Consider the following 15488-nt stretch of genomic DNA (forward strand, 5'->3'; position numbering starts at 1 on the left):
AAATGACACTTTGCTACAATGTAAAGTAGTGAGTGTACAGCTTGTATTACAGTGTAAATTTGCTGTCCCCTCAAAATAACTCAACACACAGCCATTAATGTCTAAACCGCTGGCAACAAAAGTGAGTACACCCCTAAGTGAAAATGTCCAAATTGGGCCCAATTAGCCATTTTCCCTCCCCGGTGTCATGTGACTCGTTAGTGTTACAAGGTCTCAGGTGTGAATGGGGAGCAGGTGTGTTAAATTTGGTGTCATCGCTCTCACACTCCCTCATACTGGTCACTGGAAGTTCAACATGGCAAAGAACTCTCTGAGGATCTGAAAAAAAGAATTGTTGCTCTACATAAAGATGGCCTGGGCTATAAGAAGATTGCCAAGACCCTGAAACTGAGCTGCAGCACGGTGGCCAAGACCATACAGCGGTTTAACAGGACAGGTTCCACTCAGAACAGGCCTCGCCATGGTCGACCAAAGAAGTTGAGTGCACGTGCTCAGCGTCATATCCAGAGGTTGTCTTTGGGAAATAGACGTATGAGTGCTGCCAGCATTGCTGCAGAGGTTGAAGGGGTGGGGGGTCAGCCTGTCAGTGCTCAGACCATACGCCGCACACTGTAACAAATTGGTTTACATGGCTGTCGTCCCAGAAGGAAGCCTCTTTAAAGATAATGCACAAGAAAACCCGCAAACAGTTTGCTGAAGACAAGCAGACTAAGGACATGGATTACTGGAACCATGTCCTGTGGTCTGATGAGACCAAGATAAACTTATTTGGTTCAGATGGTGTCAAGCGTGTGTGGCAGCAACCAGGTGAGGAGTACAAAGACAAGTGTCTCTTGCCTACAGTCAAGCATGGTGGTGGGAGTGTCATGGTCTGGGGCTGCATGAGTGCTGTCGGCGCTGGGGAGCTACAGTTCATTGAGGGAACCATGAATGCCAACGTACTGTGACATACTGAAGCAGAGCATGATCCCCTCCCTTCGGAGACTGGGCCGCAGGGCAGTATTCCAACATGATAACGACCCCAAACACACCTCCAAGACGACCACTGCCTTGCTAAAGAAGCTGAGGGTAAAGGTGATGGACTGGCCAAGCATGTCTCCAGACCTAAACCCTATTGAGCATCTGTGGGACATCCTCAAATGGAAGGTGGAGGAGTGCAAGGTCTCTAACATCCACCAGCTCTGTGATGTCGTCATGGAGGAGTGGAAGAGGACTCCAGTGGCAACCTGTGAAGCTCTGGTGAACTCCATGCCCAAGATGGTTAAGGGAGTGCTGGAAAATGTTGACAAAATATTGACACTTTGGGCCCAATTTTGACATTTTCACTTAGGGGTGTACTCACTTTCGTTGCCAGCGGTTTAGACATTAATGGCTGTGTGTTGTGTTATTTTGAGGGGACAGCAAATGTACACTGTTATACAAGCTGTACACTCACTACTTTACATTGTAGCAAAGTGTCATTTCTTCAGTGTTGTCACATGAAAAGATATACTCAAATATTTACAAAAATGTGAGGGGTGTACTCACTTTTGTGAGATACTGTATGTATGCTTGCTCATGCACACACACACACACACGCACACTTACACACGTTGTGATCGGTTAATTCACTAATATGGTCCTCTCTCTCTTCCCAGGGCTGAATATACTGCCATTGACCGTGTCCCGCTCCACCATCCCACTCAGGCTCCTATTGGCTAATGGACTCTCAAAGATTCAGTGAACTTCAACAAGCCAATGACCTGGGCTTACCAAAGTGAGCTTGCCAAAGAGCAGTGTCCCCAAATATTTAGCTGTAGTAAACTCTCTTTGAAAGAGAGAAGGGGATTGACCTGTTTGCTGATGGACGACTGGTGATCCTGTCACCACTGAGAAGAGGATGAAACTCTGGACTTGGACCTCAGACATGATTATACTTCAGAGAATAGGTACAGGACAGGTACTGCACCAAGGGGACCAATGCAATTTGTCTCCTCGTCTGTCAGGTTTATAATGGAGTATGTGAGAAATAAAATACATTTTTTGCAAAAAAAGAAGAGGAAGACAATGGTGAAGGAAGCAAAATGAACAGAAAGGGAGCAAGAATTGACATGTATAGTGTATAGAGATGGTCGTCTTCTAGTCTCAAGGTCTTTCCCAATACATGAACCCTTCATAGACATCCACGATGACTTTTGCTAAACTGTCTGCCATTCTCAAAACATCTTGATCCTTGACTGGAAGGAACTCCACAAGAACTTCAGCTCTGTATACTTCCCTTGATATCACTGTCTTTTCCTCTCCTCTCTCTCTCCCTTTTTGCCTATTGCGCTCTTGCACTTATTACCTTGTGTATTATTCAAATTATTTATTCTGCTGTGTCATCTTGTGAACATAATTTCCCTTCTTTCTGTTGTCCTCTAATGGAATGTTTAGGAAAGAAGCTGATGTATGGTGTCAAAGAATAAGAGTAAATCAGTTAACATTAATTAAAGTAAGGGATGTGTACAGTAACTCTACTTCAGTGCATATGGCCAATTCTACTATATTACTATTTTTAGTATATCATTCTCATTTACATATTTGTATCACAACCTTATGTGATAAGGACATTTTATTGTTGGATTGAAAAGTTGGACAACAGTCTTTTATGAAGAGAACAGAAACATACAATGCTTAGCACCACGGTGCTAAAGGAAATTTAAAGTACAGACCGGAAACAATGGCCTGGAACTTAAGACCAAGTTAAACTGTGATGTGTGTGTTTGAGAAAGGCTATCTGTGTGTGTGTTTGAGTGTGTGCGTGTGTCCATGTGTCCGTCAGTGTACATTCATTTTTTGCGCAACGTTGTGTACATGCATGGACATTTTTCTCCAATATTGTACCAAGTTCATTTCATTTTGTAAATTAAGTTTTTTGTTTTTTAATGATGAGTTTGTGGCCATAGATTTATGTTGACCTCAAGTGAATGTTCATTTGTTATTGTCTCACGGGTAAAACACTCCTCAACCTCTCCTGAGGTTGCAGTTGTAAATGAGAACTTGTTCTCAACTGGCTTACCTGGTTAAATAAAGGTGAAATAAATAAAATTAAAATTAAATCATACAAATGTCAAAATGTGTTGTCATTTCAATGCCAGAACAGTAGGCTACTACATGTTCAATTGTCTGTATGTCTTGTAAAACTGTATGCTTTACTATGATGTATGATTGTTAGCTATCTATAACTGTGAACTCTGGTTAAAAGTATATGAAAATTGTTTAAAACTGTGAATATCTAAACTGAAGAGAGTTTTTGTAAGGACTCTTCTAATGGAACAATAAATATTTTTTTCTGTCTGTTTCTTACATCATTGCTGCTTGTTTTGGTTTGAGCATAGCATACCCACTAAGAAAATGTACTGATTTGGCAACCCTGTTTCACTCCAATCTGTAAGTAAGTAGGTTTTTAGAGCCTCAAAAGTAGGGTAGTCTTTAGACAAATCCATGTCCCACACCATCTGTTATGCGTCTAAGTACCAAATGGTATGGTAAAGATGGTAAAGATAAGTCTTATGTCATCATTTTAGATAGTTTCTATCTTCTTCAATTTTGTCGTTGAGGCGCTGCTGGAGCTACACAAAGATGGCATAAGTGTACTCAACCTAACATACATAACTTTTAAAGCAGCTATTTAACAGATTTTGTTGTACACTTATGCCATCTTAACAAGGACCACCGTACACATTCATGATTGATAGGGTCTGAGCCTTAAAATAAGCATAGGTCTATTTAAAACTGATAAAAGGTTCTCTGTGTGGTCCTCTGTAGCTCAATTGGTACAGCATGGCGCTTGCAACGCCAGGATAGTGGGTTGGATTCCAGCGTCAAGCAGGAGCTCACCGGAGCTGAGTACCAGCACCTCAAATGTTCTACTGCTTGAGCTCCTGTTCCTGTTATAGAATGTTAACTCAAAAGTATTGTGGAGCTCCTGCACCTAAATATAAACAGTACCAGCACCCAAAATGAGTACCAGCACATATTTCAGTCCAAGTCAAGCATTGGGGACCACCCATTCTTAAAATGTATGCACGCATGACTGTAAGTGGCTTTGGGTAAAAGTGTCTGCTAAATGGCATATATTATTATTATTATTTTTTTTAAAGCCTGTTTCTGTAAAAGTATGCTAATCTTGTACGGTCATTGAGCATTAAATAATAAAAACAGCTGAATGGGTTTTGCTATATGAATGTGTTAAAAATGCCTAATTTGTGTTTCTCTCACAAACGTTTGTATATAAGTAAATCAGGGTGAGAGTGACCTCTGCTGTACAAAATAGGGCAACCTCATGTCAAGCGCTGACGTACGTAGTTTTACGACGGTGTGCTTGTCCAGTTTCCGACAGTGTGACTCGCGAAGCCTAACTGCTGTGAATAAGCCGTTTTGGTTTCCTGTTTTAAGTTCTAAAAACTAATATTTAGATCATTCAAACCAATTATCGCCATACATAACTGTATCGATAACCGATATATTGCAAATATCAGTCGAAATACGTGTTCTACCAGCTTCAGTTCAGTTCTGAAGTTGCAACTCGACGCCAGCGAAGTGTTAGCTCGAACGGCTCTGAAAAGTTTGTTGTTGTCACGTGACGTGAAACGAATGTGGCGATAAAGTTTTTGTTTCTTTATTAAAACGACCATAGCTACAACATTTTAACATTATCTATTGAAGTTACTATTTTAAAACAATGCCTCAACCAAAATACAGGAAGATAGCTGTGATTGGGTACAGATCTGTCGGTGAGTGAAATAAGAAGCTACTTAGCTAGCCTTTGTTTTTGTTTGCATAGCTACTGTACGGTATTGCTAGCTAGCAATAGCGTACTAGCTATGCAAAAAAAGGCTAGCTAGCTTCTAGTACCAAAACAGAATCAAGCACAGAAGAGAATGCCATAGCTATGTAATTGTGAATTGGGTAGTGTTTTGATGTATAGACGTTGTTCATGTATAAACGTTGTAGTTGATAGCCTTCTACTCACTCACCATGCCAAAGTTGTGTGCTAACTTTGCCACAACAACTTAAGCTAAGTTCCACGATGTGTTAACGCGGCCAACTAACGTTGCTAACGTTAGCTCATAGACCTAGCTATCTAGATATTTGCAATATGAAATATCTGCAGTCATAACTAACATAGCCAATCACAGTGTAGAAATGTTGTTCGGAGTCAGGTAACATTGAGTGTTTTACTTAGCAAATGGTATTTTCGTTTTCCTATGATTTTGGAAATTGCTGCTCATCGGCCACAACAATTCAATTTTCCTCTACAGGAAAGTCATCTCTCACAATACAGTTCGTGGAAGGACAGTTCGTAGATTCATATGACCCTACCATTGAAAACAGTAAGTATATTTTTTTCGTTTCTCGTTGGATCAGTTTTGTTATTCTATGTTATTGCACCCATTATAAGGTGTCATTGAGGATCAAATAATATGCATGGGTGAAAAGCAAAACATATGCTCCATTTATGATCATGCTATATCCAGCAATTACCACGTGTCCCCCTTATGTGGCCTGGCTTGGGCTTGACCACTGCCTCTTCACATATTTCCAGCCTTCAACAAAACGGTGTCTGTCAACGGTCAAGACTTCAATCTTCAGTTGGTCGATACTGCTGGTCAGGTATGTATGCTTTACATTACTCATCTTCTTTCTTTACCTCTGTTTCTCAGCTCTCTGAAATAACACAAAATACATTTTTATACCACCTGTTGGGGTCTGGTGATCAGTGACCGTTTGTGCTGATGCAACATGTACAATTGTTGGGATATGAACGAAAAACAACAGCCGATATTATTTTCAGAAGCACTTGTCTGTCTGTATTTCTTGTGTGTTTCCTCTTTAACCGATTTCTCCCCTTATCTCTACAGGACGAGTACTCTATTTTCCCTCAGTCTCATTCAATGGACATCCACGGTTATGTCTTGGTCTATGCAGTAACATCCATGAAAAGGTGAGTAGTCATGGGTACATTTCATTCGCGGTTCATCCTTTGTTCTGGCTCTCTGTTGACCTTGCGACTCTACTGTGTGTATAGATAGTTGTATATCCATCAATGCACACTGGTAACCTGTCTCTTTTTGTCTTTTACTTTTTGCAGTTTTGAAGTTGTTCAGGTTCTTCATGACAAGCTACTAGATATGGTTGGGAAAATACAGTAAGTTAACCTAAGTTATAAAAGGTTGGTGATGCTACTTTTGATCTGTTTGTGTCTTAAAAAATTGGTTTTCCAAGTAAAAAAATATAAATTGATGTGTTTTCTTTTAGGGTGCCAACTGTTCTTGTTGGAAATAAAAAAGATCTCCACATGGAAAGGTAAACCTACTTGAGCTGAATGAAGGAGGAGAGTAATGGTGCTCCCACTCACATGCATGGCTGGTACATTATGTATAGAACCATGCCACTACCATCTGATTTCAAAAACTGGTATATGGTTTCACCTTGGTTACCCAGCCAAGGTTTTGGACCTTGTGACCATAGAGGTACATTCATGCCTATAAAAAGGTGTGATTTCATTACATCATGCTCAGTGTGTCCCTCCTCCCCTCAGGGTGATCAAGCCAGAGGAAGGGAAGAAGCTGGCCCACTCATGGGGAGCAGCATTCATGGAATCTTCTGCCAAGGAAAACGAGGTACACAACGATATCTTCTCTGCAGACAGAGCTACTCATCCACATATTTGTCTATTCAAAAGCATGAGATTATTTATTGATTGTTTTTCTACGTTCAACTCTATGCATTGCAGACCGCTGTAGAGGTATTCAAGCGGATCATTCTGGAGATGGAAAGGGCGGATGGGAACGTTCCCTCAGAGGAGAAAAAGTGTGCCGTGATGTAAGAGGGACAGCAGTAAGCTCATTGGCCGAAGCCAGGAGACACAACATCACCAGCCTGCCAATCATGACCTCCCTAGCACCAAGGAGCCGCAGTCGCAATGTGGCCACTTATAATTCATGTGTTTTACACAAAGGCAGCCAATCACACTCAAGGCTGACTAAGGAGAACTCTGACGTGTCACACGAGTTTCACTGTCAGTTTTACTGAAGTCTATTAAGTTTGGTTGGCATAAACCAAACCTCATGAAAAACAAAACATGGAAATACCAAATGTAAGAGCCACAAGCCCAAACTTCACAACAAAAAACAGCTCCCTGATAATTACAATCAAATAGTTAGCCGTGCATCAACAGATGCAGCGGTGACTGGCTAGTGTCCCCAACTCTCACTGGCTAGCTTCACCTTGTACATAATAAGGGCTGACCTTGATGCCTAAAAAACATGCCTGACTTCTTTTCTCAGGTCATCTGTATACTTCAATGAATACACCGGCCATGGCAGAGAGCCACTGTTCACATTGCTGTTGTAGCAGCGTTGGAAAGTTACTATAATTCACAACTGATTAATGTCTTGGTTACAGTATCTTGGAATTAGTTCTCTTTCACACAATATGTGTGTTGCAGAAGTACATTTCCTATAGTATTGGTCTTGGCTAACATTTTTTCACTGTAAAACTTTCAGCAAGTCAACTTCAGGTTACACTTCACCCTTGAACTGTAAATAATGTATTTTAGAATACATTTTTGTTCTTCACTTCTGGTTGGCAGATTGGTCCTCGCTCCCTTCCTCTATGATTTACCATCTGACATTAATAATGAAGCTGTAATTATCCAGTGGACGAGGCCCCCTTGAATGATGTTTAGAAGAGAGTGGAATGGATCTGTTATATTAAAAAAGTTGTGGCCTTTTGATCCCATAGCACTAGGATCCTAGACACAGGTTTGATAGTGTTGTTAGTTATATCCTGAGATAATACAAGTGTGTTCATTTAGCAGCATATTGAACAAAATGTCAGCATACAATTATACTATAATGAAGAATATTATGGAGTTGCTGTTTTTGCATTCACTGATAATTTCTTACCACTGTGGACTGTTAACCTTTTCATGGGGACCACAGGATCTGCTGGTTTAGTTTGAGTTTTGGGGTTTTGATTCCAGAAGTGATGTAGGGCTTGGTCAAGCCAAGCAAGGATGCCTTATGACACATGACTTATGAATTTAGTTTTGAGTCAGGGACTCCCATCGGACACAGTGCTCAACATAACCTGATTTGCATGTCCACTTTAGCCTTACAAACAAAAGATCAATTTGAAGTCCAATGGTTTTTACTCACATTACTTCCATTTATCCAGACAGTCCACCCCCTAGTATCTATTATTGTTTAGATTTTTTTTTTTTTATAGTGCTTCTCTTTGAGTAAGTAGTAGATTGATTGATTGATAGGTGATTGATGATGCAGTCTAAGGCTGCGTTTACACAGGCAGCCCAATTATAAACTTTTTTTTCCACTACTTGGTCCTCTGACCAATCAAGATCTGTGCTGAAAAATATCTGATGTGATTGGTCAAAAGATCAGAATTGGGCTGCCTGTGTAAACTCAGCCTAAGAGAAGCTGGTGATGCTGTGTCTTGTGCCTTACCCTTCAATCCCCCGCTTTATTCCCCCCACCTGTTTCCCTACCTGACTCAAGGTCCTCTAGGTTTTTCCCCCTTCTCTGTTGACTTGACCCAATGGAGAAAACAAGGTGCACAACACACACCTGAACACCAATACCCCCACATTGGTTAGTGTTAACTCAGAAATCTAGCTGTAAACAGTTTTGTATATATAAATAAATCCTTTACTCCTTTAAAAGTCTGTATTTTTTATTGATTACTTGTGCTATGAATGCTGAAACAAGGCTGAAATTCTCTGACCAAGTTAGAATTGCCAAGGTCCCTGACTGAAGACGTCGGAGAAGCAGAGTAGAACACAAACTATGTGACCAAATAACATCTTATGAGTCTACCAGTCCAGGATCATCAGTCTACCTTTCATCCTACCAAACAATCACTAAAAAAGACAGCACAATTATGAGGTGATAATTTTTATAAAATACTATCTATGGGGGATACAATTAGACCAGTGATGGGCAACTTTGATTGGGGTGGGGGCCACAAAAAATCTGAACTCATCATGAGGGGCCGCAGTGGCTTGCGGGTCTGTGTACCCACATCCATACCCACACCTGCAGTCAACTGATTTATGGAATCAATCCATTTGTGCAGTTAAGCTAACTGTAGCCAGGGCTGGCCCTGGCCTAGCCTTTTGGGGGCCCTTAGTGAGATTTGGTTGGGGTTCCCCCCACCTTGCGGGCAAAGCATTTTGCTGGCCCCTGTCTTGACAGCGGAGAGAAACAATGTACATTTTAAAGTACATTTCCTGCAATTCTACACATTTTTGCCATGGGGCCTAGAGAAAATATTGACATTTTCTAACACATTTCATGCAGTTCTACTCATTTTGCCATGGGGCAGATTTTTTTTTTTGCAGTTACCCTAAAAGCAAATTTCCTGCAATTCTATCCATTTTGCCATTGGGTGGAGAGACACTTTTGCAGTTTTAACACTAGCAGTGTGTGGGTAAAAACACTGGAGAAGCCAAGCCAGGAAGAAATTGCCATATTAGAACCTACAGTGGGGAAAACAAGTATTTAGTCAGCCACCAATTGTGCAAGTTCTCCCACTTAGAAAGATGAGAGAGGCCTGTAATTTTCATCATAGGTACACGTCAACTATGACAGACAAATTGAGGAAAAAAATTCCAGAAAATCACATTGTAGGATTTTTTATGAATTTATTTGCAGATTATGGTGGAAAATAATTATTTGGTCACCTACAAACAAGCAAGATTTCTGGCTCTCACAGACCTGTAACTTCTTCTTTAAGAGGCTCCTCTGTCCTCCACTCGTTACCTGTATTAATGGCACCTGTTTGAACTTGTTATCAGTATAAAAGACACCTCTCCACAACCTCAAACAGTCACACTCCAAACTCCACTATGGCCAAGACCAAAGAGCTGTCAAAGGACACCAGAAACAAAATTGTAGACCTGCACCAGGCTGGGAAGACTGAATCTGCAATAGGTAAGCAGCTTGGTTTGAAGAAATCAACTGTGGGAGCAATTATTAGGAAATGGAAGACATACAAGACCACTGATAATCTCCCCGGGTAGGTAACAACACATCTGCCACACTGATCCTCAACACGGGGGCCCCTCAGGGGTGCGTGCTCAGTCCCCTCCTGTACTCTCTGTTCACCCATGACTGCATGGCCAGGCACGACTCCAACACCATCATTAAGTTTGCCGACGACACAACAGTGGTAGGCCTGATCACCGACAACGATGAGACAGCCTATAGGGAGGAGGTCAGAGATCTGGCCGTGTGGTGCCAGGACAACAACCTCTCCCTCAACGTGACCAAGACAAAGGAGATGATTGTGGACTACAGGAAAAAAAAGAGGACTGAGCACGCCCCCATTCTCATCGACGGGGCTGTAGTGGAACAGGTTGAGAGCTTCAAGTTCCTTGGTGTCCACATCACCAACGAACTATCATGGTCCAAATACACCAAGACAGTCGTGAAGAGGGCACGACAAAGCCTACTCCCCCTCAGGAGACTAAAAAGATTTGGCATGGGTCCTCAGATCCCCAAAAAATTATACAGCTGCACCATCGAGAGCATCCTGACTGGTTGCATCACCGCCTGGTATGGCAACTGCTTGGCCTCCGACCGCAAGGCACTACAGAGGGTAGTGCGTACGGCCCAGTACATCACTGGGGCAAAGCTTCCTGCCATCCAGGACCTCTATACCAGGCGGTGTCAGAGGAAGGCCCTCAAAATTGTCAAAGACTCCAGCCACCCTAGTCATAGACTGTTCTCTCTGCTACCGCACGGCAAGCGGTACCGGAGTGCCAAGTCTAGGTCCAAAAGACTTCTCAACAGCTTCTACCCCCAAGCCATAAGACTCCTGAACAGCTAATCATGGCTACCCGGACTATTTGCACTGCCCCCCCACCCCATCCTTTTTACGCTGCTGCTACTCTGTTAAGTATTTATGCATAGTCACTTTAACTCTACCCACATGTACATATTACCTCAACTACCTCAACTAGCCGGTGCCCCCGCACATTGACTCTGCAACGGTACCCCCCTGTATATATAGCCTCCCTACTGTCACTTTATTTTACTTCTGCTCTTTTTTTTCTCAACACTTTTTTTTTGTTTAAAATAAATGCACTGTTGGTTAAGGGCTGTAAGTAAGCATTTCACTGTAATGTCTGCACCTGTTGTATTCGGCGCATGTGACCAATAACATTTGATTTGATTTGATTTGATCTGGGGCTCCACGCAAGATCTCACCCCGTGGGGTCAAAATGATCACAAGAACGGTGAGCAAAAATCCCAGAACCACACGGGGGGACCTAGTGAATGACCTGCAGAGAGCTGGGACCAAAGTAACAAAGCCTACCATCAGTAACACACTACGCCGCCAGGGACTCAAATCCTGCAGTGCCAGACGTGTCCCCCTGCTTAAGCCAGTACATGTCCACGCCCGTCTGAAGTTTGCTAGAGTGCATTTGGATGATCCAGAAGAGGATTGGGAGAATGTCATATGGTCAGATGAAACCAAAATAGAACTTTTTGGTAAAAACTCAACTCGTCGTGTTTGGAGGACAAAGAATGCTGAGTTGCATCCAAAGAACACCATACCTACTGTGAAGCATGGGGGTGGAAACATCATGCTTTGGGGCTGTTTTTCTGCAAAGGGACCAGGACGACTGATCCGTGTAAAGGAAAGAATGAATGGGGCCATGTATTGTGAGATTTTGAGTGAAAACCTCCTTCCATCAGCAAGGGCATTGAAGATGAAACGTGGCTGGGTCTTTCAGCATGACAATGATCCCAAACACACCGCCCGGGCAACGAAGGAGTGGCTTCATAAGAAGCATTTCAAGGTCCTGGAGTGGCCTAGCCAGTCTCCAGATCTCAACCCCATAGAAAATCTTTGGAGGGGAGTTGAAAGTCTGTGTTGCCCAGCGACAGCCCCAAAACATCACTGCTCTAGAGGAGATCTGCATGGAGGAATGGGCCAAAATACCAGCAACAGTGTGTGAAAACCTTGTGAAGACTTACAGAAAACGTTTGACCTGTGTCATTGCCAACAAAGGGTATATAACAAAGTATTGAGAAACTTTTGTTATTGACCAAATACTTATTTTCCACCATAATTTGCAAATAAATTCATTAAAAATCCTACAATGTGATTTTCTGGAATTTTTTTTCTCATTTTGTCTGTCAAATTACAGGCCTCTCTCATCTTTTTAAGTGGGAGAACTTGCACAATTGGTGGCTGACTAAATACTTTTTTCCCCCACTGTATGTGTTGTGATAATAGTGTTTTTTGCTCTATAACCTGTTAGTTCATATACCTTGCCACCGTGAAATACACTACATTACCAAAAGTATGTGGACTCCTGCTCGTCAAACATCTCATTCCAAAATCATGGGCATTAATATGGAGTTGGTCCCCCCTTTGCTGCTATAATAGCCTCCACTCTTCTGGGAAGGCTTTCCACTAGATGTTGGAACATTGCTGCGGGGGCTTGCTTCCATTCAGCCACAAGAGCATTAGTGAAGTCGGGCACTGATGTTGGGCGTTTAGACCTGGCTCGCAGTCGGCCTTCCAATTCATCCCAAAGGTGTTCGATGGGGTTGAGGTCAGGGCTCTGTGCAGGCCTTCCACACCGATCTCGACAAACTATTTCTGTATGGACCTCGCTTTGTGCACGGAGGCATTGTCATGCTGAAACAGGAAAGTTGGAAGCACAGAATCGTCTAGAATATCATTGTATGCGGTAGCGTTAAGATTTCCCTTCACTGGAACTAAGGGGTCTAGCCCAAACCATGAAAAACAGCCCCAGAACATTATTCCTCCTCCACCAATCTTTACAGTTGGCACTATGCATTCGGGCAGGTAGCATTCTCCTGGCATCCGCCAAACCCAGATTCGTCCGTCGGACTGCCAGACGATAAAGTGTGATTCATCACTCCAGAGAACGCATTTCCACTGCTCCAGAGTCCAATAGTGGCGAGCTTTACACCACTCTAGCCGACACTTGGCATTGCGCATGGTGATCTTAGGCTTGTGAACTCAATAGGGAGTGTTGCAACCGAGGACAGACGATTCTTACGCGCTACGCGCTTCAGCACTCGGCGGTGTCGTTCTACCACTTCACAGCTGAGCCGTTGTTGCTCCTAGCCATTTCCACTTCACAATAACAGCACTTACAGTTGACCGGGGCAGCTCTAGCAGGGCAGAAATGTTACAAACTGACTTATTGGAAAGGTGGCATCCTATGACGGAGCCACGTTGAAAGTCACTGAGCTCTTCAGTAAGGCTATTCTTTTTATTCTTTTAATTTTTTTTTACCCCTTTTTCTCCCCAATTTCGTGATATCCAATTGGTAGTTACAGTCTTGTCCCATCGCTGCATCTCCCCTACGGACTCGGGAGAGGCGAAGGTCGAGAGCCATGCGTCCTCCGAAACACGACCCTGCCAAGCCGCACTGCTTCTTGACACACTGCTCGCTTAGCCCGGAAGCCAGCCACACCAATGTGTCGGAGGAAACACCGTCCAGCTGGAGACCGTAGTCAGCTTGCAGGTGCTCGGCCCACCACAAAGAGTCGCTAGCGCGCGATGGGACAAGGAAATCCCGGCCGGCCAAACCCTCCCCTAACCCGGACGAAGTTGGACCAATTGTGCGCCGCCTCATGGGTCTCCCGGTCACGGCCGGCTGTGACACAGCCTGGGATCGAACCCGGGTCTGTAGTGACGCCTCAAGCACTGCGATGCAGTGCCTTAGACAGCTGCGCCACTCAGGAGGCCAGTAAGGCCATTCTACTGACAATGTTTGTCTATGGAGTTTGCATGGCTGTGTGCTCAATTTTATACACCTGTCAGCAACGGGTGTGGCTGAAATAGCCAAATCCACTAATTTGAAGGGTCCACATACTTTTGCATATACAGTGCTGTTACGGATACAGGTATCCTGTGTTTTTGTGTGTTTCTACTCTTTCTGCCCTAATCACAGGTGTCCTGTATGTTCCTGATTGGTGGTCGTTGAGGTGTCTGCTGATTGGACCAATCAGTGAACATTCCTGTGAATTGCACCACCTGTTACTTGTTTGTTCAATCACACATCCCATTTTATAAAAACCAGACTTGTGTTTGTTGCAAGAGAGAGACTTTTTCCATATGTGAGTATGGACACGGTGGTGTCCTGTGTGTTGTGTACTCACTAAGTTGTTGGTTACCCTATTGGTAACTTTGTTAGAAGCTATTTCTTTATGTGAGTGTGGACACGGTGGTGTCCTGTGTAGTGTGTACTCACTAAGTTGTTGGTTACCCTATAGGTAACTTTATTAGAATATATTTCTTTACCTGAGTGTGGATACTGTTGTATCCTGTGTACTTATTTAATTGCTGATTACCCTGTTTAGTAGCTTTGTGTGTTTCTGGGAAAAGGGGAGTTTAAGCTAGATGCCCTTGGGCGTACATTACCCGTAGGAAGAAATCTGTCTATAAACACCAGTTAGACCTGAGCGGACCACCCACTGTATTTTTGTATGGTAGCAGTAGCCTAGCGGTTCTTGAGGCAGGCAAGATCAGTTTAGGGGGTTTTACACTATTGTTTCATTTCTTGGGTCCTGCTCAGCCCTTTTTCCCAAACCCTTACCGTGTGTTCTGAAATAAACCATGTGTGTTTGACGGTAGTTCATGGTAGTTGTGTCCTATTTGTTCTCACTGTTCCATACTACACTTATAATTTGCATGAATTTATGTTACGGGTCTCATGTCCGTCACCCTAGACGTTTAAAAGCCACGGGGTTCGTAACATAAAGTGGGGGCTCGTCCGGGATCCTATCTATCCCATGCTACTCGTGCAAATTAGTAAGTGTCTGGTTCAGTGTTGAGCTTGGCAGCTGTAACTACCTGTTTTTTTTGTATGTTCAGTAGTCGACGGCTCGTGTTGCTAGTAGGATGGCTACTTTTGATTTGGAAGCATTTTTGGAAAACCCTACGTGGGAGATTTTTGAGAATTGTCGTAGAGTGGATCTACAGGCTTTGGCTGACCACTTTTCTGTACCCATACCGAGGGGTTTAGTGAAAGCAGAAGTTAGGGAAGTAGTGTTAGCGATATTGTTAAACGAGCGAGTGCTTGAGTTACCGCCGCCTGAGTCTGCTGCTCCTGTAGGGGATGTGGTTGCTGTTCCTGTAAGCCCATCAGTGTCTGAGGACGAGGCTAAGGCTCCAGCCACATTGCCCCGTTATGACCCACTCTCCCCACTGACTGACAGTGATGCCAGGATCGATGTCCGCTCGACACGGCTCCAAATGGAGGCGGAAGAGCGGGCACAAATCAGGCAAGACAAGCTGGAGATGCGTAAACTAGAGGCAGAACAGGAGACGCGTAAGCTAGAGGCAGAACAGGAGATGCGTAAGCTAGAGGCAGAACAGGAGACGCGTAAGCTAGAGGCAGAACAGGAGACGCGTAAGATGGAACTGGAGATGCGTAGGCTTGATCAAGAACT

The 15488-nt window shown here is 43.4% G+C and overlaps 2 protein-coding genes across 2 annotated transcripts in view; both read left to right on the top strand.

Annotated features, from left to right (window-relative positions):
- The window catches only part of LOC121577613 (limb region 1 homolog-like protein), a 37571-nt gene extending 34244 nt beyond the window's left edge, over positions 1-3327 (top strand). The window contains exon 16 of the mRNA XM_041891350.2: positions 1638-3327. Coding sequence (XP_041747284.2) covers positions 1638-1723 — 86 coding nt within the window. The 3' untranslated portion in view covers positions 1724-3327. The remainder of the gene's footprint in view (positions 1-1637) is intronic.
- A 1026-nt stretch (positions 3328-4353) lies between these two features.
- LOC121577614 (GTP-binding protein Rheb) lies at positions 4354-8703 on the top strand. Its single transcript, XM_041891351.1, has 8 exons — positions 4354-4757; positions 5286-5357; positions 5570-5637; positions 5886-5968; positions 6116-6172; positions 6283-6330; positions 6566-6647; positions 6761-8703. Exons 1-8 carry the CDS (start codon positions 4706-4708, stop codon positions 6851-6853), a joined length of 555 nt encoding a protein of 184 aa, XP_041747285.1. The 5' UTR covers positions 4354-4705; the 3' UTR covers positions 6854-8703.
- The last annotated feature ends 6785 nt before the right edge of the window (positions 8704-15488 follow it).

The sequence above is a fragment of the Coregonus clupeaformis genome, chromosome 12 (assembly GCF_020615455.1).
Source record: "Coregonus clupeaformis isolate EN_2021a chromosome 12, ASM2061545v1, whole genome shotgun sequence".
In the NCBI taxonomy this organism is placed as follows: Eukaryota; Metazoa; Chordata; class Actinopteri; order Salmoniformes; family Salmonidae; genus Coregonus; species Coregonus clupeaformis.